This window comes from Harpegnathos saltator, unplaced genomic scaffold (assembly GCF_003227715.2).
Source record: "Harpegnathos saltator strain DR-91 unplaced genomic scaffold, Hsal_v8.6 scaffold93, whole genome shotgun sequence".
NCBI lineage: Eukaryota > Metazoa > Arthropoda > Insecta > Hymenoptera > Formicidae > Harpegnathos > Harpegnathos saltator.
The window spans coordinates 1,063,111-1,086,432 of record NW_020230721.1 but is presented as its reverse complement, the minus strand read 5'-3'; the positions used below and the strand labels follow the sequence as shown (position 1 = coordinate 1,086,432).

At 41.4% G+C, this 23,322-nt stretch overlaps 4 protein-coding genes across 12 annotated transcripts in view; 3 read left to right on the top strand and 1 right to left on the bottom strand.

The window, feature by feature from the left end:
- Positions 1 to 1,797: 1,797 nt before the first annotated feature.
- On the top strand, positions 1,798 to 3,480 carry LOC105186857 (soluble calcium-activated nucleotidase 1). The gene is made up of 4 exons (XM_011147341.3): positions 1,798 to 2,407; positions 2,510 to 2,713; positions 2,775 to 2,932; positions 3,012 to 3,480. Exons 1-4 carry the CDS (start codon positions 1,798 to 1,800, stop codon positions 3,222 to 3,224), a joined length of 1,185 nt encoding a protein of 394 aa, XP_011145643.1. The 3' UTR covers positions 3,225 to 3,480.
- A 775-nt stretch (positions 3,481 to 4,255) lies between these two features.
- On the top strand, positions 4,256 to 10,844 carry LOC105186844 (tetratricopeptide repeat protein 39C). Its single transcript, XM_025307676.1, has 10 exons — positions 4,256 to 5,615; positions 5,981 to 6,118; positions 6,786 to 6,987; positions 7,256 to 7,457; positions 8,078 to 8,278; positions 8,733 to 8,901; positions 9,150 to 9,348; positions 9,422 to 9,673; positions 9,884 to 10,092; positions 10,318 to 10,844. Exons 1-10 carry the CDS (start codon positions 5,457 to 5,459, stop codon positions 10,429 to 10,431), a joined length of 1,845 nt encoding a protein of 614 aa, XP_025163461.1. The 5' UTR covers positions 4,256 to 5,456; the 3' UTR covers positions 10,432 to 10,844.
- A 1,544-nt stretch (positions 10,845 to 12,388) lies between these two features.
- LOC112590611 (SUN domain-containing protein 1-like) lies at positions 12,389 to 14,784 on the top strand. Of its 3 annotated transcripts, XM_025307680.1 has the most exons (6): positions 12,389 to 12,675; positions 12,767 to 12,898; positions 13,077 to 13,192; positions 13,246 to 13,413; positions 13,988 to 14,135; positions 14,404 to 14,784. In XM_025307680.1, the coding sequence occupies exons 2-5, from the start codon at positions 12,769 to 12,771 to the stop codon at positions 14,108 to 14,110; spliced, it is 537 nt and encodes a 178-aa protein (XP_025163465.1). In that variant the 5' UTR covers positions 12,389 to 12,675; positions 12,767 to 12,768; the 3' UTR covers positions 14,111 to 14,135; positions 14,404 to 14,784. The 3 variants fall into 3 exon arrangements, with proteins under 3 accessions (XP_025163465.1, XP_025163464.1, XP_025163463.1); XM_025307679.1 differs by having other exon boundaries at positions 12,389 to 12,898; positions 14,433 to 14,784; XM_025307678.1 differs by having other exon boundaries at positions 12,389 to 12,898.
- A 2,996-nt stretch (positions 14,785 to 17,780) lies between these two features.
- Positions 17,781 to 23,322, bottom strand: part of Ca-alpha1T (Ca[2+]-channel protein alpha[[1]] subunit T) — a 43,957-nt gene continuing 38,415 nt past the window's right edge. For 4 of the 7 annotated variants that reach the window (XM_025307671.1, XM_025307670.1, XM_025307673.1 and 1 more), the window contains 8 exons: positions 22,912 to 23,292; positions 22,168 to 22,384; positions 21,830 to 22,091; positions 21,412 to 21,692; positions 20,284 to 20,576; positions 19,917 to 20,190; positions 19,509 to 19,774; positions 17,781 to 19,436 (listed from right to left, as the gene is read on the bottom strand). In XM_025307671.1, the coding sequence (XP_025163456.1) occupies positions 18,336 to 19,436; positions 19,509 to 19,774; positions 19,917 to 20,190; positions 20,284 to 20,576; positions 21,412 to 21,692; positions 21,830 to 22,091; positions 22,168 to 22,384; positions 22,912 to 23,292 (3,075 nt within the window). In that variant the 3' untranslated portion in view covers positions 17,781 to 18,335. The remainder of the gene's footprint in view (positions 19,437 to 19,508; positions 19,775 to 19,916; positions 20,191 to 20,283; positions 20,577 to 21,411; positions 21,693 to 21,829; positions 22,092 to 22,167; positions 22,385 to 22,911; positions 23,293 to 23,322) is intronic. The other 3 variants (XM_025307675.1, XM_025307674.1, XM_011147306.3) reach the window with 1 other exon arrangement.

The window sequence follows — 23,322 nt, the reverse complement described above, 5'->3', positions numbered from 1 at the left end:
CCGACGTTCGCCCCCCACGATTCATTTTGCTGCGGGAGTTCGTTCATTCGACCCCAACTATGCCGAGAAGCCGAACCTGCACGCGTCGTTGTAGTCATCGACGCGACGCAAATTAGCGGGGACCCTCCCGCCGAAATTACGCTGATCTGGCGATGGGTTTAGCAGCGATCGATCTTTTGTTTCATCGTCAACATTAACATAAAGCTATCACCGTTCTCACGCTCCGACGCGACGTATCGTTGCCGCTTCTTCAAATAATCAATAAATGATGAATCAATATTGCGCGGGCGTATATGCAATTGGAAAATTCTAATAATCTAGTTACATGACACGTCGCGACTATTATTATACCGGCTGTGTATGCCTCAGGAACAATCCCGTTTTAATTCCGAATTGAAACTTTCACTCGTATGGAGTAAAAATCTACAGTGAGATTAAATGGAACATTCACTTCTGTGATTTTAAATGCTAGTGTTCCCATCATCGCATCGAGCAAATATTCACTTTTACTACTGATTAAATCTATCTACTGTTACTTTCGCAAGTGATTTAAAATTCAAAAGGACACGCGGCACCCGAATTCTTTTTTCCTTTCGATGAGAAATTTGACCGGTATGGTGCAAAGGGTTGATATTCAAGGATGTACGTATTTGTACTACGCACGTACCGTAAGTGGTAGCCGAAATATGTTGAATGTCGAACAAACAAACAGATGCGTTGCATAGATCGGTTTTAAAACAGATAGCGCGCAGGAACGTCAATAACCTATCTCTCGGTTATATATATTTCACGACGAAGCCCGAAAATAGTAAGAATAGTCTCGTGTGTTTTCGTGCTATGCGCGTTTACTATTCTGCAGAAGTATTATAAATCTCGCTATATCGACCGGTCGACGTTACTTCGAGCATTTCCATAACCATAAATACATCGTGTGCATTCGTGGCGGAAGATCGAAGATTGCGAAAAGTCGGTCGCGCGATGTAGTAGCATTATGTACGTACACCATGCGACGTGGATTTGCAGTTGGAGTTGCGCCGAACAATCTCAATTTCGAAAATATTGGACAAAAAGACAGCATCTAACTACGAGCCAAATTTCGCGAACCTCCCGCCATGACACAGAAATAAAATGACCTTTCGGTCATTTTACGCTCGTTTTTGGATCAGTGTTCAACTTCCCAGCTTAATAATATAAATATTACGACATGTCAAAAGTACGCATCGTTGGCGAATAAAATTGATAAAAAATGATCGTTAGAAAGGGTTAGTTTTGTTGTGTTACCGAAGCCGAAGCTTTGAAATTCTTTTCTTCCTGAATTACGAATTACGGATAACGTATGGAAGATAAAACGCGTGTAAAAGGTGAGACAAGGATACTTACCTATCAATAAAGTCGCTATTAACTCGCTTCATGTTTATCGTCGTGTGTGATCTGTTCATCAATGGCAAGAGAAGAACATACAGATTGACTGTCTTTTCCTGACCTTCATCATATGGAAATAGAACGGACACGAACCAAGTGGCTTCACCGTTATCGCATGTAACGTACGTAGTTCCCTCGTGGTTTCTCAGAGGGCGCGTCGAAAAATGCGTACTTAAAATCGTCCCTGGATATGGCATCGCCACGTCGGCTCAAGCTTCTCTTTAATATATCCATGGTCGCGGGTCCATTGGCGAATGGATTAGGCTAGGTTAGTTAGCAAACGTTGACAGGCCGGGGACATGCTTCTTCGAGTTTGACGTAATATTGTTGCTTTGTGTATCTGATCCCACGGTCGATGACATACGGACCGAACGAATGAGGAACGGCGGAAAAGAAACAATGTCGTATTTGCGCGACTGGCGACAAGCGTTGCGCGCACCGCACGTCTATCGGGTAGCGAATAGCACATTCCGTGTACAAAGCCAGTGTTTACTGCTGCTTCTCCTTGTCGCGAGTGTGTCGATTTTCTTCCTGGCGTATCCGCTGCTGCATACCGTCATGTGTTCGCCACCAAGAACATCGACCCTTACGCAGTGTCGTTATTACAAGTACAACAAAACTTATCCTACCTCGACACCCATCAGAACTTCCATGGGTATCACCTATAGAATAGCGATAGTCAGCGACCTCGATCACGACTCCAGGCTGCCGGATAAGAAAGACACATGGCACAGTCTCATGAAAACCGGCAGTCTTTATTGGAATCCCAACACGAATTTTCTCTCTGTTATCTGGGACGACAGAACTATTACGTTATCTTCCTCGCTGTCTATGAAAGGACGTGGTATGGAACTGTCAGAATTGGTGACGTTTGACGGTCGTTTATTATCCTTTGACGATCGTACAGGAATGATATATTTCCTTGAAGGTGATCAAGCTTATCCATGGGTGATCTTAATGGATGGAAACGGTAGAAATCAAAAAGGTAAATCACATAGCGGCAAATTGATATTACTGTTGCTCGCACTGTTGCATATATTCTAGAATATTTTTTTCTTTCATTCAAGTTTTATTTATATATTTGTAGGATTTAAATCTGAATGGGCAACCATCAAAGATGAGCAATTGTATGTTGGCAGTATGGGAAAAGAATGGACTACACCGTCTGGTGAATTTGAACACAACAATCCATTGTGGATAAAAGTGGTATCGCCACGTGGGGAGACACATTCTCTTAATTGGATTTCTTATTACAAGCGATTAAGGCAAGCAATTAACATCGAATATCCAGGTATGTGAATTAATTTTGCTGTAATCAAATTCTAATTTAATCATATTTGCACTTTATGTAGGTTACATGATACATGAATCTGCAGTTTGGAGTGACATACACAAAAGTTGGTTCTTCTTGCCTAGAAGATGTTCCCATGAACGTTACAATGAGACCAGGGATGAGATGATGAGCTGTAACGTCTTGTTGACTGCAGATGAAAATTTTGTTGATATTAAAGTACATGAATTAATGTACAGTTACAAACATACAGTTACAAATAAATAAAATAATAAATTGCTTAATGAATTTTTTACAGGTTACTTATATTGGAGAGCTAATTCCAATCAGAGGTTTCTCCAGCTTCAAGTTCCTTCCTGGTTCACAGGATTCTATAATAATAGCATTAAAGACGGAAGAATACCAAGGACGAACAGCTACTTATATCATGGCTTTTACAACAGAGGGGAACGTGATAATGCCCGAAAGCAGAGTGATGGATAAGAAATTTGAAGGACTAGAATTTATATGACATTCCATATAGAAATAGTAAATTGCTTAACAAACTTGTAAATAGATGTACAGATTTTGCTTAAATTTTAGATAAGTTTTTATGAACCCAAACTTTAAAAAACTCGGTGTAAATAACTCTGAATCACTTTTCCGATCGATAAATACTTCTGCATTTGAAGTAATGGAATAGAAATTTTATTCTCGCTGATGTTAAACCAGTAATGGCAAACTGCTTGCCATTTAAATATAAGCTAAACTACAATTGTAAATATATATTGTATATATATATATATATATATATATATACATAAAGTATTGTTTTTATTACTTTATATACAAACTTTCAGTCATATTCGTAAGTACGAATATATGAAATATGTTACGTTGTGATATCCAATTACCTTGAATCATTACACTATCACAAAGTTGGATTTGGAATAAATGCCTCAGTGAGCACAAAGATCAGGGAAAAACATCGAATTCTTTTCCCAGTTCAATCGTCCTCCGGCAATAAAATAATTAAGTATCCAGCACTCAATCTATGCCGGAAAATTTCGTATTTCTACCTGGGAGAAAATTGTCCTCCGAGTAAAATTAATTGAAAAGTAAAACCGGAGTTGACAAGTTCGGACGATTCAAGTTTACATATATGTTAATCATAAACTTCTAGAAGGGAATCACCTCTTCTCTCTTCTCTCTGCCTTAAAATTGAAAAATAAATTCTACAAAGCGCATAGAAACAAATGCACAAGGCAAAGATACAAATACCTCGTGTTATCTTCGGTATAGCTGAAATTGTAGTTGGTATTATCATGACTCTTGAATTACCTCCAGGCCTCTCGGGGCCCCTTTGTCTGTACGAAAATTTACCCGGAGCATTGACAGTCCTTAGCCTTACCTCAGTGATATTATTAAAAAGACGTTAGCGCACAAGGCAAAATTTCTCCGCTACGCTAAATCTCGTGAGACCAACGGTCTTTATCGATATCTGGTCGGTGACGCGCGTTACGCACTTACTTCCTTCCTTCCTTCCTTCCTTCCTTCCTTCCTTTCTTTTGGAATACCCTGCGCGCTCAGGGTCACGATACTTCTAGGCCAAAATCAATAGTACATGTATACACGGCGATCGGAGAGGTAGTGGTAGTAGCACCGCCGACTGCCGTTGTCAGGATTTAGTCAACCCGATGCACCACGAGAACACGGTTCGCCGTAACACGCGCGTGTTGTACCACAGCCAGCGTGCATCCGTGCGGTGCTTGTTCATGGCTTCTTCGAGGAGTGAGGACGTTATCAATAACATGCCAGCACTTCACTTGACGTTGACTGATTTATTGACGAGAAACTGAAGAGACATTGAGATTCACGCCGTATTTGGCGAATCAGCAGTTCGTAATTTACATATCTGCGTTCGCGTCCGAAATAAAATAAAAAGGACACTGTCCGGCGGAAACTGTCCTCAGTTCGGTGAACATACAACGGACACAGAAGCAACTCCGAGCAACGAAGGACTCCGATTTTCCGTCGCTTCGCACATGTGTGTCGCGCAGGGAGAAGAAACTAAGCTACGATGCACTCTCGATGCACAAATAGAGTGATTACATATGACTGCGCAAAATTACATAACAACCGCGATGCGAACGTATCGAATTCCTTAATCACATGAAATACACTTCGTTTCTAATGTTGCGCTATATCGTGAGACAAGTGTGTCCTCTTGGTAAATCAATTTGGCATCCGATTGCGATTGTCGGCCCGTAAAATCGCGTAAAATCATTTCACCGCCGAGTGACATTTCCTCGAATATCCTCGAATATGAAGAACACGTTAAAAATAGCTTTTCCCGTTGTGCAACTGTTGCGGGAAAGGGAAAACGCGGTGAGCGTAAGAATAATGCCTCGTTATATCTTTGACAGTCGCGATAACGCAGCCACAACGCCGCTGACACGCTCGTGACGTAAACGAGTGCACGAGTGATTCCGTAAAGTGTGCTCTGCCGATCGTCGAATTTGCGATTTTTTAAACGGGCGATTTTCTAAACAAACGATAGCCCCGAATAAATTGCGACAGTGACCACCGGTACAACCACCTTTCTAGTTGATAATGAGTTCTAGTTGTAGATGATTGATACAACAAAACAAGATGCTTTCTACTTGACGAGCACGTGCGTTGGACATACTCGGGACACACTCGTTACTTTAGGGGTGTTACTTTAACGTTCCAGTATTTTTTACAAAATTGTTCTTTGGCGATAATGGCAACGGGGGAAGATTGCCCGTCGAAAGATTGGAATATCGCCAGGACCGGCATCTCCCTGTTATTGAATAACAAAACCGAAGAGGCCGAGGCTCTATTTACCGGTCATCCTCATAGCTTCCACGTCAAAGCCGGCCGTTGCTTTGTTCTCTTCATGGTATGTAATCGCGTGCAATACGGAGCATATATCGATTCCAGTATGCTCTAACGAAGTATACTTAACGTATCCAAGGCCGCGAAACGATGTTGTTGCCCAATCGGTTTTAATAATAAACGTGACACATGCAACCGGAAAATATAAAATCGATACCGATGTCTCACTCTGTCTCGTTTTACGGACAGGCGAATGAAATAAAGATGATACTCAGTCATGTCGCACGTATGTCACATATACATCTTATCAATAATACATCGCACGAGACGAAGCCACGAAAAAAAAAGTGACCCACGGCCTTCCAAGCATCCAAGTCCTTAATTTTTCATTTCAACGATCATTTCTAACGAAATTTAATTAATCACCAGAATGCCCTGATGACTTACGAACATGACAAGCTTCAACAAGCCATGTTATTACTCAAAGAGATGGAGCGAGAGTGTGCAGGCGATATCGGGTGGCTCAAGTCCGTGAAAAGTAAAGTGTTCAAGGCGGAAGAGACTGGCGTAAGTTTCCAACAGCAAGGTAGTGGCGCAATTCCGTTTGGTTTGACTATTTCTCACGAAATGAATGGGGAGAATGGGGAGTCCTAATGCTAAAAGTTGAAATCAACTTAAGATACATTTTGCGTGTACACACATAATACTAGAAATGGAACTCAAAGTTGCGCCGGTTTGCGGAATTCTTTAAGCTTCAAGAGCCGTAGGTTGCTTATAGGTGTCGAGAAAACACAACACTGCGGCATTCTTCGAGTCTAGTAAAAAATTTGGATTACGGCACTCTTGGATTGCAAAGTATATTTAACTTACTTAAACGTTCCAGAATTGAGAAATATACACTGCATCATTTGCGTTGTTAACTTAGCGACTGCTTTTTCGTATGCCTTTTTTATGCGAATATTTGATACCGAAAATGAAACTCAATGAAATTACGTCACGTCGAGAGGGACTTTGTTTCCCGATGAAAGTACATTGCGGAAGTACACTCATTGCGTCCGATAAATTCCGATCATACTGCAAACGTATAATCCGGCGGCGAAACGGGATTGCGCTAACTTACGTTAGGTACAAAATGTGCTAACTTAGATGTGTACTTAGGTGTGCTGATTAAAACACGGTACCTTACGATCGATATAAGGAGGACTAATCACGAAACTATATAAACCAATTTCAGAAGGACTATGTGAACAAGCTGGAGCGTCAAATCGTTCTAGCGGACTCGCAAGTGTGCTCAGCGATATTAACGCTCCTACAGCAAGAATTGACCGGATATGTGCGCGGTGGCTGGATGCTTCGCAAGGCTTGGCGAGTTTATCAGCACGCGTACACGCAGATTTCACAATTATATCATCGCACCTTCGGCACCAATCCGACCGGTGCGTCATTACGTAACACGAGAAAAAAAAAATGCGAGAAAGATATTGGAAACTTAATTGAGGCTAATGCCTTTTATATAATCGCGAACAGAAGAAGATTGTCCGCTGTCGCAAACAAATTCTCCTATTTGAGTAGGACGTAGGTGGTTACGTTACAAAACTCACGCAAAAAAAGTAATAGACAGCTTTTCTATCCGCAATTGCACGCAACGGAACGATAAGACGAACAGTCCCACAGGACATTCTCCATGATCTTCCCTTCTCGCAGGACTCAGCCCGTGTTGTGGTACTCCCATGAGCAACGGATCCTCCCTGCAGAGCCCGCAAAGCCCGGGATCCTCGGAATGGTCGATACCCTCCTGCAACGGTTACGCAAACAACGTGACACCTGTTTCGTCCCCATCAGGTCTGCGAAGCTCTCTATCAATGTTCTTCTCGCTCACTGGCATCACGTCCGAACAACAGACACCGTAATTGTTGTTTCTTCTTACAAAATTTCTCGTTTCTCTTTGTCCACCTCGTCGCTTCCCTCGCCCTTTCCCACCCAAGAGGGACAGACCGGCTTGTCGAGATACTCCTCGGCATATTTGATGAAATATCCACGCGTGGTTACTTACGAACGTTGACAATTTTCCGTATCCGTAATCCCACGATCGCAGAGCCGGAAATTTGCTCGCGGTAAATTCTTACACTGCTTCGTGTCAACTCTCAAAAAAGGCTGTAATTACAACTGGAGACATTGTGCTTCTCTCCTCGCTCACACACGTCTAAACTTGTCTGCCCGCGTTTAGCACGCGCGAACGCCGTTTAAGCTCATATCCGTGACAGGTAACAGGTGACAGGTGACAGCTTGGTTTCCGCCTGAGACCCTGTCGTGACCTGTTTCATGAGTGACGGTTTTGGATTGGTCTCTTCAGGGGAGAATAATCTTATTAAATATTTAAGCGAATATCGAAAACAGAGAAAACAAATATATTGTTAACATGACACGTCGAGAGTTTGAGCCTGGTGGGACTCACACCAGTGAATTCAGCGTAGCGGTCATTAAGCGGTATTAAAGATGATAACTGGAGTAGAATGTATTTCACAGCTTCGTGGAACCAACGGAGGTGTCTCGTCTGATGTCGGCCGTGAGTTTCGGTTATGGAATATACCAATTATGTGTGAGCCTCCTACCGCCTTCTCTATTGAAGGTAATTCACTTCTTGGGCTTCGAAGGTGACAGGCAGGCTGGTCTCACCGCACTCATGTACGCACGGCTCAGCGAAGATATGCGCGCACCGCTCGCCACGTGAGCATCATTTAAATTTTAACAAAATCTTCCTTCCCAGACAGCGCAATGTCCAAAACTGGGACATAAGACGTCTTTAAGACGACTTAAAGATGTCTTATTTTCAGACATCTTAAAGACGACTTAAAGATGTCTTATTTTCAGACATCTTAAAGACGACTTAAAGATGTCTTAAGGACGTCTTATGTCCCAGTTTTGGACATATGTGCTGTCTGGGTTTAGATTCCTTTGTGTTTTTACATTTGTACAATATATTAAGCATGTAGGCTATTCTCTGGTAAAAGTGTTATGACATGATACGAAATAAGATGGAAGATAAGTAAGAGATAAGTATCGCATTATTTTTACAAAGTAACAGGCTGATCAAATATTTAATTTTTACACGTGCGGAACTCGTGTTATACTTGCGCGCGACTATTGCAGCGTGCGATAATGTATTAACATTGTGTCGTAGATTATCTCTACTCTGGTATCACACGATTGTACGACCATTCTTCGCACTCGACGGGTCCAATGTGAAAGCGGGCGTCGCGGTGGCGAAACAGCTGATTGCCGAGTGTCACACCGAATTTCACGATTCTGCCCTCTTTCTCTTCTTCGCCGGAAGAGTAGAACGTCTGGAGGTAGTGATAAATTAATTTCGATATACGCGCCAATTGACAAAGTTGGAAACACGTTACTTACATATAACGTCGTTACACAGTTACAAGTTATTTTCTTCAGTAATAATTTGGTAACGACGTTACTTTTTTGGTAACGACGTTCGTTATTGGTAATGGTAAAAGTACAACGCAATTACAATAATTTCTCAGAAACATATATAACGGTGACGAATATAATTGTGACTTACTCAACTTATGTAACTCTGCAGTCAAACGTGAACGGAGCCCTCGAGGCTTACGGTAAAGCTGTCGAAGCTTCGACTCAGCGAGAGATCAGATTGCTGTGCTTGCATGAGGTAGCTTGGTGCCACTTGATACGTTTGAGTTACGAGGAGGCGTATCGATCCCTGCTGCAGCTGCAGCATCAGTCCAGGTGGTCGAAGAGCTTCTACGCGTACTTAGCCATGGGTAACTTCAACATGGCCTTGACGTTCGAATAGAACAGCCGCGGGACATTCTTCACTATGACGCACGTTTGTAGTTTGTTGCGGCGCGAACGGCAAATTCGACGTTCTCCTAACCAGCTACGATAAGATCCTCCATTGGTTTCACGAGATGAATAGAGAGACGCAGCTCGGTGCTTTCATCCTACATAGAGTGCCGAAACTCATCAACAAGGACACCGGAAGTCCTTACACGATCCTGTATTACAGATTGCTCGTGTACGAAATGCTATATTTGTGGAATGCTATGCCGTCCTGTTCCGTCGAGTCCCTCCGAGGAATATTGTTGGGTAATCAATCGATTACTAATTTATATTCTGTTCTATTTGGTAGTCGTGAGATCCTGAGCAACAGAGAAATATTTCAGATAAATATTTGAGAAATTGACATGTATGTTACTTGGATATTTTTACGATTTTCTACGATCTTTTGTGAAGTCTCCTCTTTCAAAGTCAAAGTCAAAGTTCCTTCACACACAAATAATTTCATTTTGTCGACAGAATGTAAAGGAAGTCGAGCCGAGGAACCAATGGTAGGATTAGCCGACCTTGTGGAGGGTGCAGCGTGTTCTTATTTGGGAGATACCGAGGCGGCGATTAAGTGTTACCGAAATTGTTTGAAACGACGGTATCCGTCCAAGGACGAATACGACCAACACGTGAGCGCGTTTGCTCTTTATGAACTGGGTAGCAGTCTTTGTAACAATAACGTAAGTATACTCAATATAAACAAGGTATCACTGAACTGCTATTTGTAAAGGGAAGAAATTCCTCGCTGCTGATGTCAACAATGAAGCTTTCCACGGCAAGAGATTAGGAGTTTTATTCGGCACATCTAATAGAATCTAATAGAATCACCCCTTTCGGATTGCCCCGTCGACCTAATGACGTTTTGTACTTTCTAGTTATATCGAGTTTTACATTCTTTATTTCAGAATTCCGACGAAGGCAGAGGTTTTCTAATGAAAGCGCAATCTCAGTACAGAGATTACGACTTTGAGAGTCGACTCAACGTGCGTATACATTCCGCCTTGAAGAACGTACAGTGAATGTACAGTCAATACGAAAATTCGATATTACATTGTTATGTAAAATAATTTCGACATTAAGAACAAAAGGAAGTAACGTATTCGCGTACCACGGATATGATAGTAACATTTTATATATATACATATATATATTACTTTGTGTAAAATCGATTTCGATTAATGAACAATAAACGGATCAACAGAATATATGAAGCCACGTATCACGTTGATCCATATTCGGATCTAGAATACGATTTCGCAATAATTTTCAGTTGTATAACACTTTGATAACTACAAACTTCTTAAGATACCACGCAAGCTTGATTTTTCACAAATTATGATAAATTATATTGCAAACAATATACATATGGTCAACTACTATAATTTTATTTACAAAAATAATAAAAACGTATATGCTGCGCTCTCCAGTAGAACTCATCGAATTATATATGCCACGAGTGTTCCTTTAACCAATCTAGAAAAATGCCAGTAGACCAACAAAGAATCGCATTTTATTGCACATCGTACGTATGTATATTATATAAGATCTGCTGGATCGTAATCATATATTTAAGTATTGATTCAAACAGTGTTTTTCCTATTCAGTCGCATCTCTGAACAGCGAAACCGTATGAGAATGTTGTCGCAGACGATGTGCAGCTTGTATCGACTCAGACTTTAAATAAAAAGGAGAAACGAAGAGAGAGAGAGAGAGAGAGAGAGAGAGAGAGAGAGAGAGAGGGAGTAAAAAAGAGAGAGAATGAAATTTCTCTTTCTATTTGTCCGTATATTATTCTATTATAAGTCTACAATATTTATATGCACTACTTGGTTAAAGTTTTAAAAAACATAAAGTCATTAGCTTACTTGTATTTTATAATCGTACACTTCTGTTTCTGGTTACTGACATAAGATATTACGGTATCAGATTTGACGCATTATTTGCGCTTCTTTCTAATCAATAAATAATAAATCAATTGTGTACATACAATTTAATACAGTCCCTCAAATAAAGAAAGTGACAAATGCTTTTGTCACTTACTTTTTCGAAACTTTTCTTTTTCTATAATAAATATTAGTAACAAATTTTACCGAGCATCTTGTATAACAGTATGTTCTGACGATTTCGATTATCGCACTTTTCACTTTTTCGCGAATATCGATTGCCCGAAATGTAGTAATTATTAATGGTCGCTCACGTCATACATGCTCTTACACGTCATACATGTCCAACGAAAGTTTTTTTTGAATAACCTTGTTGCGAGAAGCTTTCTCGAGTATCTGACATGCATTAATCTAACTGACTTTCATTGGCGCGTTTCTTTTTGTATTCTATATAAGCATTTGGGATACATTATTATGAAACGACGCTGATGAGTGCACGAAACACTTTCTGTTGCGTCAACGCAGGAAACTGTCCGGGCATTCCAGTCACCTGCAACCAGCGAACTTGGTACACGAAACTCATCAAACCCTTCGCTTTTTGTGTCATCACGTCGATGCTCGGTACGAAATTAGCTTTACGAAGTAATTAAAAAGCTTTCATGAAACGAGCGTGTTTCTATTATAATTTGATCTGCAAGAAGATTCGATAAAGATACTTTACACACAAGTGAGATAAGAATATTTTTAGCGATGTCCGTATCCCATCTCTGTGATAAATATTCCGCCAGTGCTTCGTTCAAGATGGTCAAGGCAGATTTGGGAAATGTGAAAGCTCATCTGGAGACTCTTTCTGTAATGATTTAATAGTTTACAGTTTACCGACGTTGAATCATCTATCGAATATTAGCGATATTCTCCTGAAATTGTAAAATTTTCCGAAATCTCTCACTCATTGGATATTCGAGTCTTGACATTTGTTATTAAAATCTGTGTTAGATCTAATTTTTGTCACTTTAATTTTTACGCAATGTCTTTGTGTCTTTTATAATCTCCGTTCACAAAACTAGCTAGAAGTAAAGAACATGATGGAGATACGCGACGAGCTGAAGAACAAATTGAAGGAAGTGGGTAGCGTGATTCCAAAAATGTCAGAAGCTATTATCAGATTGCGAAACGAAGTGTCCGAGGGTAAGGAAAATGGAGATTATAAATGTTGACCGGATACTGCGGCCGCGCGGCGCAGTGGCATTTCTTTGATGCCCGATATATCAGTTAGATAAGTAGAGCGATATGCCGTACATCGGAGTGAGCTTCCGCTTACAGCAAAAGCACGAAAGCCTTTCCCTTTGTATCAATTACGTGCGCACGTACAATTATTTGGTATATTTTTATTCTCATCCTCTATTTAGCAATCCTTTTGTCGACTTTGTTGGCTCTTTTAATATTTACTGCAGATTTATAAATAAAATAGAAATGATCCTTCATACGAGGAACTTGCTGAAGGCTTTATCGTCGGAGACTGTTAAAAATATGGTGAAGAGCGAATTAGAGACGTATGACGCCGACAAGACTGGAAGAACGGACTATGCTCTTGAGAATTCAGGTTCTATGCACTATCTAACACTAATCTATCTTTACACTTAACTTTCTCCCTTTTTCTTTCTCTCTCCCTCTTTTGCGTGTGCGCATGCACATATTTTCGCCCATTTCCCACACAGAATAGGCAATAGGTGCAACGTGCTTCTTTTCAATGTGTTTTCACAAGAAGCCCTGGTCTGCAGGAGGTGAGATTCTTTCAACGCGAGACACCGAACTCTATTCAACTGGCGCATCCGTACTCAACTTTTTCGGCACGCCGCGCTGTCAACAGCAAAACACACCTCGAGCCGTGATACAGGTTACTCGTTATAGCTAATTACAATATCGTACTGACCCTGAAATATTCATCAGACCGGTGTTTTGCCGGGTGAATGTTGGGCCTTCAAGGGTAGCAGTGGTAGCATCGTGATACGATTACTCGGCTATGTGCACGTGTCTGGAATCAGCCTCGAACATATCTCCTCGTTAATATCCCCGACTGGTGAGACCGACACAGCACCTAGAGACTTCTCCGTTTGGGCACGTGATAATGTCTAATTTTAATATCAAAAATTTCCTCTCTTTTTGAATCATAGCTTGTATGTAATATTTGTACGTTGTTATATTTCTTTCGTATCGCTTTCACACATACACGCACACACACACAGGGTATAACTGATGTGGAAGACAAGACACCTTTCTTATTCGGCGAGTTTACGTACGACAATACTGGTCCTCCATTGCAGTACTTTGATGCACAGGTGGAATATCCGATACGACTGTATTTAATTAAAAATTTTCATTGAAATTTTTAGTAAATATATTATATATGCAGGGTCATTAGTGCAATCTGCAATATTTCTAATATTTACATTGTTAAGTAAAATTTAACTAATCAATGCCGTCGTCGGCAATATCAAACATAAGTTTGAATTATGTTTTCACGAGACATTTAAATTCGTCGCGTGGTCTCGATACTGGTACCACACTCTAACGATTAATACGCGACACTAATCATCCCGCGCACATAGCGGATGCTCTTCGATTAAAGCAACAAAAATTTAATTATCAATATATATGTATTAACAAACATTAAATATAAAATTTATCGTAGAATCGAGCGATACAGCCGTACGAGATAATCGAGATGAAAGTCCATTCGAACAGTGGTAATCCGGAGTACACGTGTATCTATAGAATACGAGTGCACGGCACGCTTGCTCAAGCGCAACTGTAAATAAAGTTGTGCAAGTGCACAACAGGTATTTAATTTAATAATAATAATTCTTCTGAAATTATGTACACAGAGAAAAAAGTGTTGTAGCTTGCTACAGCAATATTCTCGATGTCTAGAAAACAATTTTATGTGAATTCCAATAGAGACAATAGAGATTAACTTTGTCTACACTCTAGATGTAACTCAAGCAAGTATTGGACCGATCGTAATTTATAAGCAAATATTTAATTTATACTGAATATAATCCGATGAAAAATATATTCCGTAAAATATAATTCGTAATTTAATTCAAGGGGCTCCTCACCCGTCACGTGGTTTGCAGATTCTCGTAAAACAAATATCAAACGTGCAGAATCAGCATCGCCGAAAGGTCAGCGTCACCGTCACCGTCACCGTAATATCGATCAATGTCACGCGAATGTAAATCAGGACGGTAGGTCTGTTGAATAAAGACAAGCCGACTCATCGTAATCGTCGCTCGATTTTATTACATTTGTACATATTTAGTTCTTTCTTCTAACTCCATTTTATCCCGAACATCCACTCACGCATTCTCCGTTACACACGTACCACCACTGCACTCCATCGTGCGCCCCGGCTTCGTAATCTCCGGGCCGAGGCCGAAAGTTTTGCGTCACTAATGGACGCATCGTACATGCACGCAGAAACATCAGGCAAACAAAAAGGACGTTTACCGGCGAGCCCTACGGGCTCCGGCTAGTACACTGTTTTATCATAATTAAAATAGCACGTTATATATCCAGGACCAACAACGGCCCGACTTTGGTTTCTGTTCTCCTTCTCCGTACACATCTCCTTCTCGAATTTAATTCATCGATTATGCACTTTCTCCTCTACAGGCAAAGAACAGACTCGAGAGGCACGTTGCGAATTTCGTACGATATTATCCTCCCCTGCTGCTGCCCCCCCCCTCTCTCTCTCTCTCTCTCTCTCAATGATGCATGCACACGTAGTCTCGTGATTCAACATCCCTTTCACGTCTGTTTGCCGTTGCGAATCAGGATGTGTACTCCTAGATACTTTTACAGTTTTTCTTATTTTTTTTTGTTCTTCTTTTTGTTTTTACAGTACATAACTGCCAAACTATCGATACGTGTGCAGCTGATCGGTAAACTCGCGCGCGATCACGATCGGCACGCGGCTAGAGTAACTATAATTCGGAGGTCAGTCGTCTAACGCTATCGAGCTATCGAGAGCTGGTCGTGGTGCCGAAGAGAGACACATGCGCGTAACACATGTACGCAAACACATGGAGAGGCGTAATTATCTCTGCATACTTCTCATACTTAAAACTCCTAATATGATCCGACGCAGCGATTCGCAGACGTTGCTCATTGCACGCGCTCTGCATCATCCGTTGTATATCCTTCCGCACGCGGTATAGTCTAGTCGAAATTTATCGTTAATGACCAAATTAAAGTTCGGCGATACTTTCCGGCCAACGAAGAAACCGGTCACTTAAGAAACAACCAATTCCATATTTTATTAGGCTTTTTAAGCGCAACTCGTCAGAGAGCGATAAGTTTCGACAATTATATATTATTACTACTCTCCTTTTCCGTCTGTTTCTTTCTTCCATTCTCCCATCTTTCTCGAAGCAACGCGGCGCGCGCGTTCGATGCGCGTTGATATAATTAGCTTCGCCTCACCTTCGACCTTCGACTCGAAGAATGCGAGTATCATCGCGGTCACATTTTCGCAGCTGACGAAAAGAAGGAAGGAAACGCGGGCACCACCACCGCACGAAGGTTCGTCAACGTTCGTAAAAGGCATAGAGTTGTTTGCTTTTTCTTTTTTTTTCTTTTTTTCGTTTTGTTTAGATTTACTTCGACAATCGTTAAATATTACCGCACGCGGTAGTATCAAAATAAACCACACCAAGTGTAGAGTATAGAATATTCATATATATAGATGTATGTATGTACACGGTATAGAGTTCCTATTTATCCTTCTGTCTCTCTATTTTTATTTCCACGCGAAAGCCATCCGAACATTGGTTTTCGTATTATTAAAAGTCAGCTACGTCTCTAAATTGTTGCCTTGTTGCTGCTTGTGCTGCTGCTGCTGCTGTTGCTGTTGCTGTTGCTGCTGCCGATGTTACGGTCTCATTGCTGATATTTGCTCTCTGTTACCGTTAGGAAATATACTACGATTAAAGTATATCACAGATGTCAACGAGAAGAACGTTCTAGAGTGTGAAAAGAGAGAAGTGAACGAAATGAAGATAATCCACGATTCCCGGACACCGTTCGAATAATCACGATTCCTATGATACGACCGATCGACTTTCTAATAAATCCTCTTCTTCAATCAACATAAACTAACTAGAAGATCAAACAATATATATTTCTCTCAATATCTCTCTCTCTCTCTCTCTCTCTCTCTCTCCTTAGAACGTATAAAGTCAATAATAATTATCGTATCTTCTACAAATGCCAATATAGGATATCTCAGGATGATTTTTATAATGTTCAAAGATCCGACCTTCCTAATGCCCAAAAACAGAAAAGTCATAAAGAGATATAGGTCCGCGTACCAATCGTTTCTAAAATATTCAGCTTCCTTTTTCGAAGCTGTTTTTTTACAATTTCATTATTTTAATCTACAGCAGTAATATCTCTCTTTATTACGATTTACGATACGATACGAAGAACGACGAAAAAGATCCACAAAGTGAACGCTGATACTTTATACAGCAGAGTCGCGATATACGAGTATATACGTGCAGTTTTTCTCCTCACAATAAGAATTAATTTGCAATCTTAAATTATCGTCATTAAAAAAGGTATCAATTGTTTTGAAGTTGACACGATAGTAACTTATGATAACGAAACCAGAAAAGCTCGATCTAAATTCGTAAAATAATAAAAACGTCTGTTTTCTGTTTATAATGAATATAAAGCACAATTAAAAAAAGAATAGCATTCCTCTCATTTAGATATCTTTGGAGATTAATTTAAGTTGCTTCTCAAAATCGTATAAAATTTGTATAAAATATTTTACATGTTTTTAATAAAATAATATTTTTATGTAGATGGATTTCTCACGCACACACACAAGTTATTCTGTGTATAAAAGTATCACAAGTGAAATCTCTGAAATATTTCACTCCATGGAACGCTCAATGAGGAACAATAGTTAAGGACTTGCGAAATAGAAAGTTGAATATCTTGGAAATAATTAATTTGCAGACCTATATTTATATTGAGACTTTTTCATTTATTTTTTGTGTGTTCAAGTCTTATGTAATTCTGAAATATCCTGTATTTAAAATGCAGATAAATTTGGATTTATGATTGCAACGCTCGATTGTACTAATCAGAAATAAGTATTATCTTACAAGACACGAATTTCAAATCACTACCTGAATTTTGCCCATTTATTGTCCTTTGGTCTCGATCTACGAATTAATAAAATAGAATTTTTATCGATCGATTGTAGATAGACTTTGATTCCCCGGACGGCGATTCCTAGCGCGCAATTTTTTTTTTCTTCATGAGTTAGAGAATAAGAAAAAGACGAGACAGTGTGGTCCAATTAATTGCGGTTGTCGCGTAACTCCACATAAGAGCTAGCTATAAACTACTACTGAAATTCTCTCTTTCTAATTTTCAACGCGACCTACATCGTTCTTCTTCCTACCAGATCCTACGGTTCAACTTCCACGACGCTTCGGGAAACGAAACACGAGAGGTCGGTTCCGTTGGCAATAAGAGATTGTCATAGGTTTTTAAGTCGCGCTACGCGCGCGCATGGTGCACATTTTACATAGCTGTGCGCTACGCATTGGTAGATTTCCCCTAACTATAATGTCCACGTTTGCACGACCGTTCGCGTAAACGGGATGATTTTTTCTCTCATACTCTCTCATCTCTATCTCTCTTCCATCTTCCCTTCCACCTCTCCGAAGAATCCAATTTTTTCTTAAAACAAAAAAACAGAAAAAATGCTCGGCTCGCTTGTTTTTCTTTTCTTTTTTTTTGTTCTTTTTGGCAAATTCACGGCGGCGAAGTAACTAGAGTATAACGACTATATTGTCATGCGCTACAGTCTTTCTTAGAGCCCTTTCTCGAGTCCTTCGCAACCCTGAGCGTCAGGTGATATTTTTGGCATGAACGCTACCACGTTTCCGAACTCGCTTAATTCGTGGCTTGCCGCTGACGTAATACGTATGACTAGACTACTTCGGTTCGTTTGTTTTCAATTAAGATGGATCCAGCGGCCTGCCAACGGAGGATGGTCTTTCGGATGAAGTCTCCCGGCCATTTTCCGTACCACCACTGCCACCACCGTCGTTGTTGCTATTGCCGTTGCCGTTACTGTTGGCACCGTTACTACCATTGCCGTTGCTGCCACTGACACTGCCACCGCCATTGTTACCGCCGTCGCCGCCGCCGCCGCCGCCGCTGCCGCTGTCACCGATGCCACTGCCACCAGTGCAGCTGCCACCAATGTCTCCACCCCCATCTCTCATTGTTGTGGTGGAAGAGACGGTGCTCGAGGCGTCCAAGGTCTGGTCATCGTGCAGTCTGGCCCGCCGGTGGCTGTTGCTGCTCACTGAGTCCGTGTCGTCCACATATATTCTCACATCGGATCCGATAGCACCACCCTCACCGATGTGAACCCCGCTGACGCCAGCAGCACCGTTACTTCGACTGCCGCTACCGCTGCCGCTGCCACTGCCGCAGCTGATGCTGCCGGCCGCGCTCAGGCTAGCTGCGACGCTGATGCTGCCGGTGCCCTCGCTCGCGTTGCCGCACGGCGACAGCTCGTCGGATCTGTCGTCAGCAGCGTAGATGTGTCCGTAGCCTTCACCGTGGATGGCTGCGCTGTACTGATCACTGGAGCTGGTGGCGGCGGACGCCCCAGCGCCGTGCGTCCTCAATTTGGACGGTCTTCTCTCATTGATAATGGACTGTACGTCGAGATCATCCATAGTCACCGCCGTCGGCGTCACCGTTACGCGTCTCTCTTCCTTTGGTTTCTGCTGCTGCTGCTCTTCCAGCTGCCGAGGTTTGCTGCCACCAGCGTAGCCATTCGCGATGCTAGGCGTTCTCATGCCACTGGCCGTTGCCGCGCTCGCGCTCGTGTCCGACTGCGACGGGGATTGCGTGTCGCTGGATGTCCGGCGAGTCATCATCGCTTTGGACGGGTAAGTGTCAGCAGTCGGCATGAGAAAACGGTCGCTACTTAATTTCGGTGGCACGCTGAGGGTGCTGCTGGAGCCGACGGGCGTGATCGACGGGGAGCTGATCAGTGGTTTGCTTACACTTAACCGAGACTTCTCTTGTATTTCGGTGGTTAGCTGTAAAATTGATTTTCATTTATGGTATGCGTATTCCTTGGGATCTTCAGTCATACATCTTGTATATCTCACCTGTGACTTTTGACATTGCACGTGACTGATGTCGTGACTAACTGCAGCATAATTACGATGCGGAATAATTCGAGGTACGGTCAAATTGCTAACTGGCTTTTCAAAAACCTCGGCGACCTCGAAATGCATTGGTAGTAATGATCTTCGTTGATGGTGACCCGAATGGAAGGTTTGCCGGCGTTTCGATTTGAACTTGGACGGTCTTGAATTCGAACGGTAATACGAACTGCGACGTTTTTCATCCAAAGACACGGAAATTGAAACGTCTGTGAAGCGTTTGAGAAACGATAATAGTTACGAGTTATTTTCCAAAATAAATAGTTTTCCCCACCCCGCATGCCCCCGTAGTAAACGGATAATCAGACTGTTGACTGTTAATGACAACAGTCAATTCAACAAGGTGCTCACCATCGGCGTTTCTCTCTCTCGGTGGGTTGTAAATAAAGTTCGCAGGTAAGGAACGAACTTTGGCCAATCCTGGTCGTGCGACGAGTATTTTTTCATGTCCGACCATGGATTCTCGTTCCCTGTCCTCATCGTCTTCATCCTCCTCACCATCCAATCTACCGTTCATCCTTACGTCATCCTCATCCTCCTCCTCCTCCTCCTCCTCTAAAAGCTCTTCCTGCTCCGCGGCTAATTCCCTCTCTAATTGCGTTTCCATATCGAGTTCATCTTCCATCTGAAATTAAAGCGTCACATCTCGAAGCTTTTTTTGTCGTCGAGATAAAATCAAGTATCATCTCCGTTGTATGAGATATTCCGAAAACGTCACCTGTTTGTGACTCTCTTCCAGATGTTTCATCAGCACAGCAACGACGACATTCACCAGTACAAATTGCGCCATCAGAACAAAAATGACGAAAAATATCGGAGCGATGATGGTGCTCACACAACAATTTTTGACGCAGTCTGCAGCGTCATCGCAATCGTCCCTTAGCGTGTCCTTCATGATTCCATTCCAGTTGTCGCCAGTGGCGACCCGGAAAAGCGTCAAGAAGGCCATGCCAAAGTTACTAAAATGCGCGTGCTCGCCAAGACCTTGGCAAGGCATCTCATCGCTGCATTCTGTGACGAAAGAGATTAACATCGTTTGATTCATGTTAATCCCGATTACCAATTTTATCGGAACACTATCATTGTTTGTATAAATTATATAAAAATTATATACTGTTGGTATATAAATTGTTTGTGTGCTTTCATTGATTACGCGCAATGAATAAAATTGAAAGGATTATCTTGTTACATGTTACTTTAATGTTTACGAAAGGTGCAAAGGTGGAGGGAGAAAAGGGGGAAGAGAGGGAGCTCATTTTCTATATTAATTGTCAGAGAACACTTAAATGAAACATTTGGCGAAAGATGGGTTGAACGGGATAAATCAGTTATACTGCCTTCTCGATTTTCTGACTGAGATTCACTGAATTTCTTTTTATGAGAAATCGAAGAAGACACACACACACACACACACACACGTAAAACACTTATTGGAAACAAAGCAATAATAAAATAATAATATGGCTAATAAGATATCCATTCGTTTATTCATCACGCGTAAACAATAGAAGCACACAAATAATTAGAATTATCGCAACGGAGAAACGCTGAAAAAGTTGATTTTTTAGTCTATGTTTGCTAGACACATTTTAGTAGCAGTATAATAAGTACCATTTACCCTGTAAGTCTGGAACCTTTTCTTTTGAACATCCTGTATGTGTATGTGGGTGCGCATGTGTGTGTGTGTGTGTGTGTGTGGCTAATCTAAAAGTCCGAAAACAGCCAATTATCCAACAGCTATAGACCCAATTATTTTGAAGATAATTGGCTGTTTCCGTATCTTTAAATTACCCTAGATGTATGCATCACATATGTGTGTGTATTGGTATTGAAGTGAGACAATTACCTAGTCGACCAAAAAGTTCCACCCCTAGCGCCGCAAAAATGAAGAAGAGCAAGAAAAATAACAGTCCCAAATTGCCAACCTGCGGCAATGCCTGCATTACCGTATCCAAAAGGGCGCGTATACCCTTCGCCATTTTCAAAAGTTTTAGCACTCGGGCTATCCGCAACACTCGCATTACGCGAATTATCGTAGGATTAATGGGGATTATCTTGGACTCGACTTCCTCCAGCACGATGCCGACCACCGATAGTATCACTATTCCTACGTCTAATTGATTCCATCTGCAAGAGAAGCATCGCGCAAGCATCGTCGCATAAGATCCTTTTTACAACGCCATTATTGATAAAGTATCTTGTTAAAAACGTGTTAAAAAGGAAAATGTTTCTCGAGATATGCTCATCGAAACTCGTATACTCACTTGTCCTTGAGATAAAGCTGCAAACCGAGAGCAACGAGCTTCATAAGCGACTCAAGTATAAAGACGGCGGTGAAGAAATAGTTGAATATCTTCAGCGCGTAGGTGAGCGCCTTCGGCATCATGTAAAACTCCATTGCCATTGTGACAACGTTGAGACCGATTACAGCCGCGATCGCCAGGTCAAAGTACTTGGACGTTACGACGTTATGAACGAATAGCCGCGACTTGGAGTAATTGGTATAATACGGTGGCTCGTGCATCTCTGAAAGTATGGCAGACATTACATACACACGGCATCACCTTCCAAGTACACGTAATGATGTAGAAGTGGCATTAACCTAGCTGAGACCGCGGCCACTCACTTCGTCTCTTTTTCTCCATCTGCAATGCTCGCTTGGCCGCTCTACGTACGCGCTCCTCCTTTTCCTGCTCCTCGCGGCACCTGTGAAAATTCTCTACCACCACGCCGACGAACATATTCAACACGAAGAAACCCACCAGTAGTATGAATGCGATGAAATATAACAATCGCCACTCGGAGTAATTTTCGATAGGCTGTAATCAATTTGGTTTACAAGTCGTCGCGGGCTCCATCAAATAGATTTAGATATCATATATTTTCGTTAGTGTTAGAAATCGAACTATATATATGTATATATATATATATATATATATATATATATACATATATGTATACGCATATAAATTATTGCTTTTCGGGTCATCAGAAAACGATGCTTGAGGAAATACGAAAAAAGATTACTATATACCACACATTTACTAATTCAGAAGAAGGGTTGCTCTCAGTTTGACTACCGGGTTGAAGCCGCGTTTTCGTATATTTGTTTCCAACAACAAATTTACAAAAAATGTGACTCTAATCCGGAAGACAAATCCGGCATTTTTCTCCGCGTCGGGAGTCTTTAAGTGTCAAATTATTGTCATACTATTATTGAAATATTATCATATTGAAATTATCGAAATATTTGTCCACACTGCGAATTCATGTATCTTTATACGACCAATTGACACATTGGGGGGAGAAAAGAAATATTTATTCCTCTTTGACGAATTTCTTTCACCTGCTGATCGACTCCAACTGCGTCTAAACCTGTGTACATGATGTTCACCCAGCCATCTCGCGATGACAAAACAAACAACGACATGAGAGCTTTGCCGAGGTCATCGAAATTATACTTTCTGTTCAGCCACATGTTTCGATGGTCGGCCAGACAGTCCGTCTTATTGCGTACGTTCTTGATGTCAGGGCCTTCGCAATAATAGAACGCACCCTTAAAGAGTTGTACTCCAAGGATACCGAAGATCACAAAGAACGTGCAACAGATTAAGACAATGTTGCCGATGGGTCGTAATGAAGACAACAAGGTTTGAACGACCAGTTTTAAACCGGGCGCGCGATTGATGACTCGCAGGGGTCTTAATGACCTTAGTAATCTAAAAACCTGCGTAATTGTGCAGGAATGATTGATTAG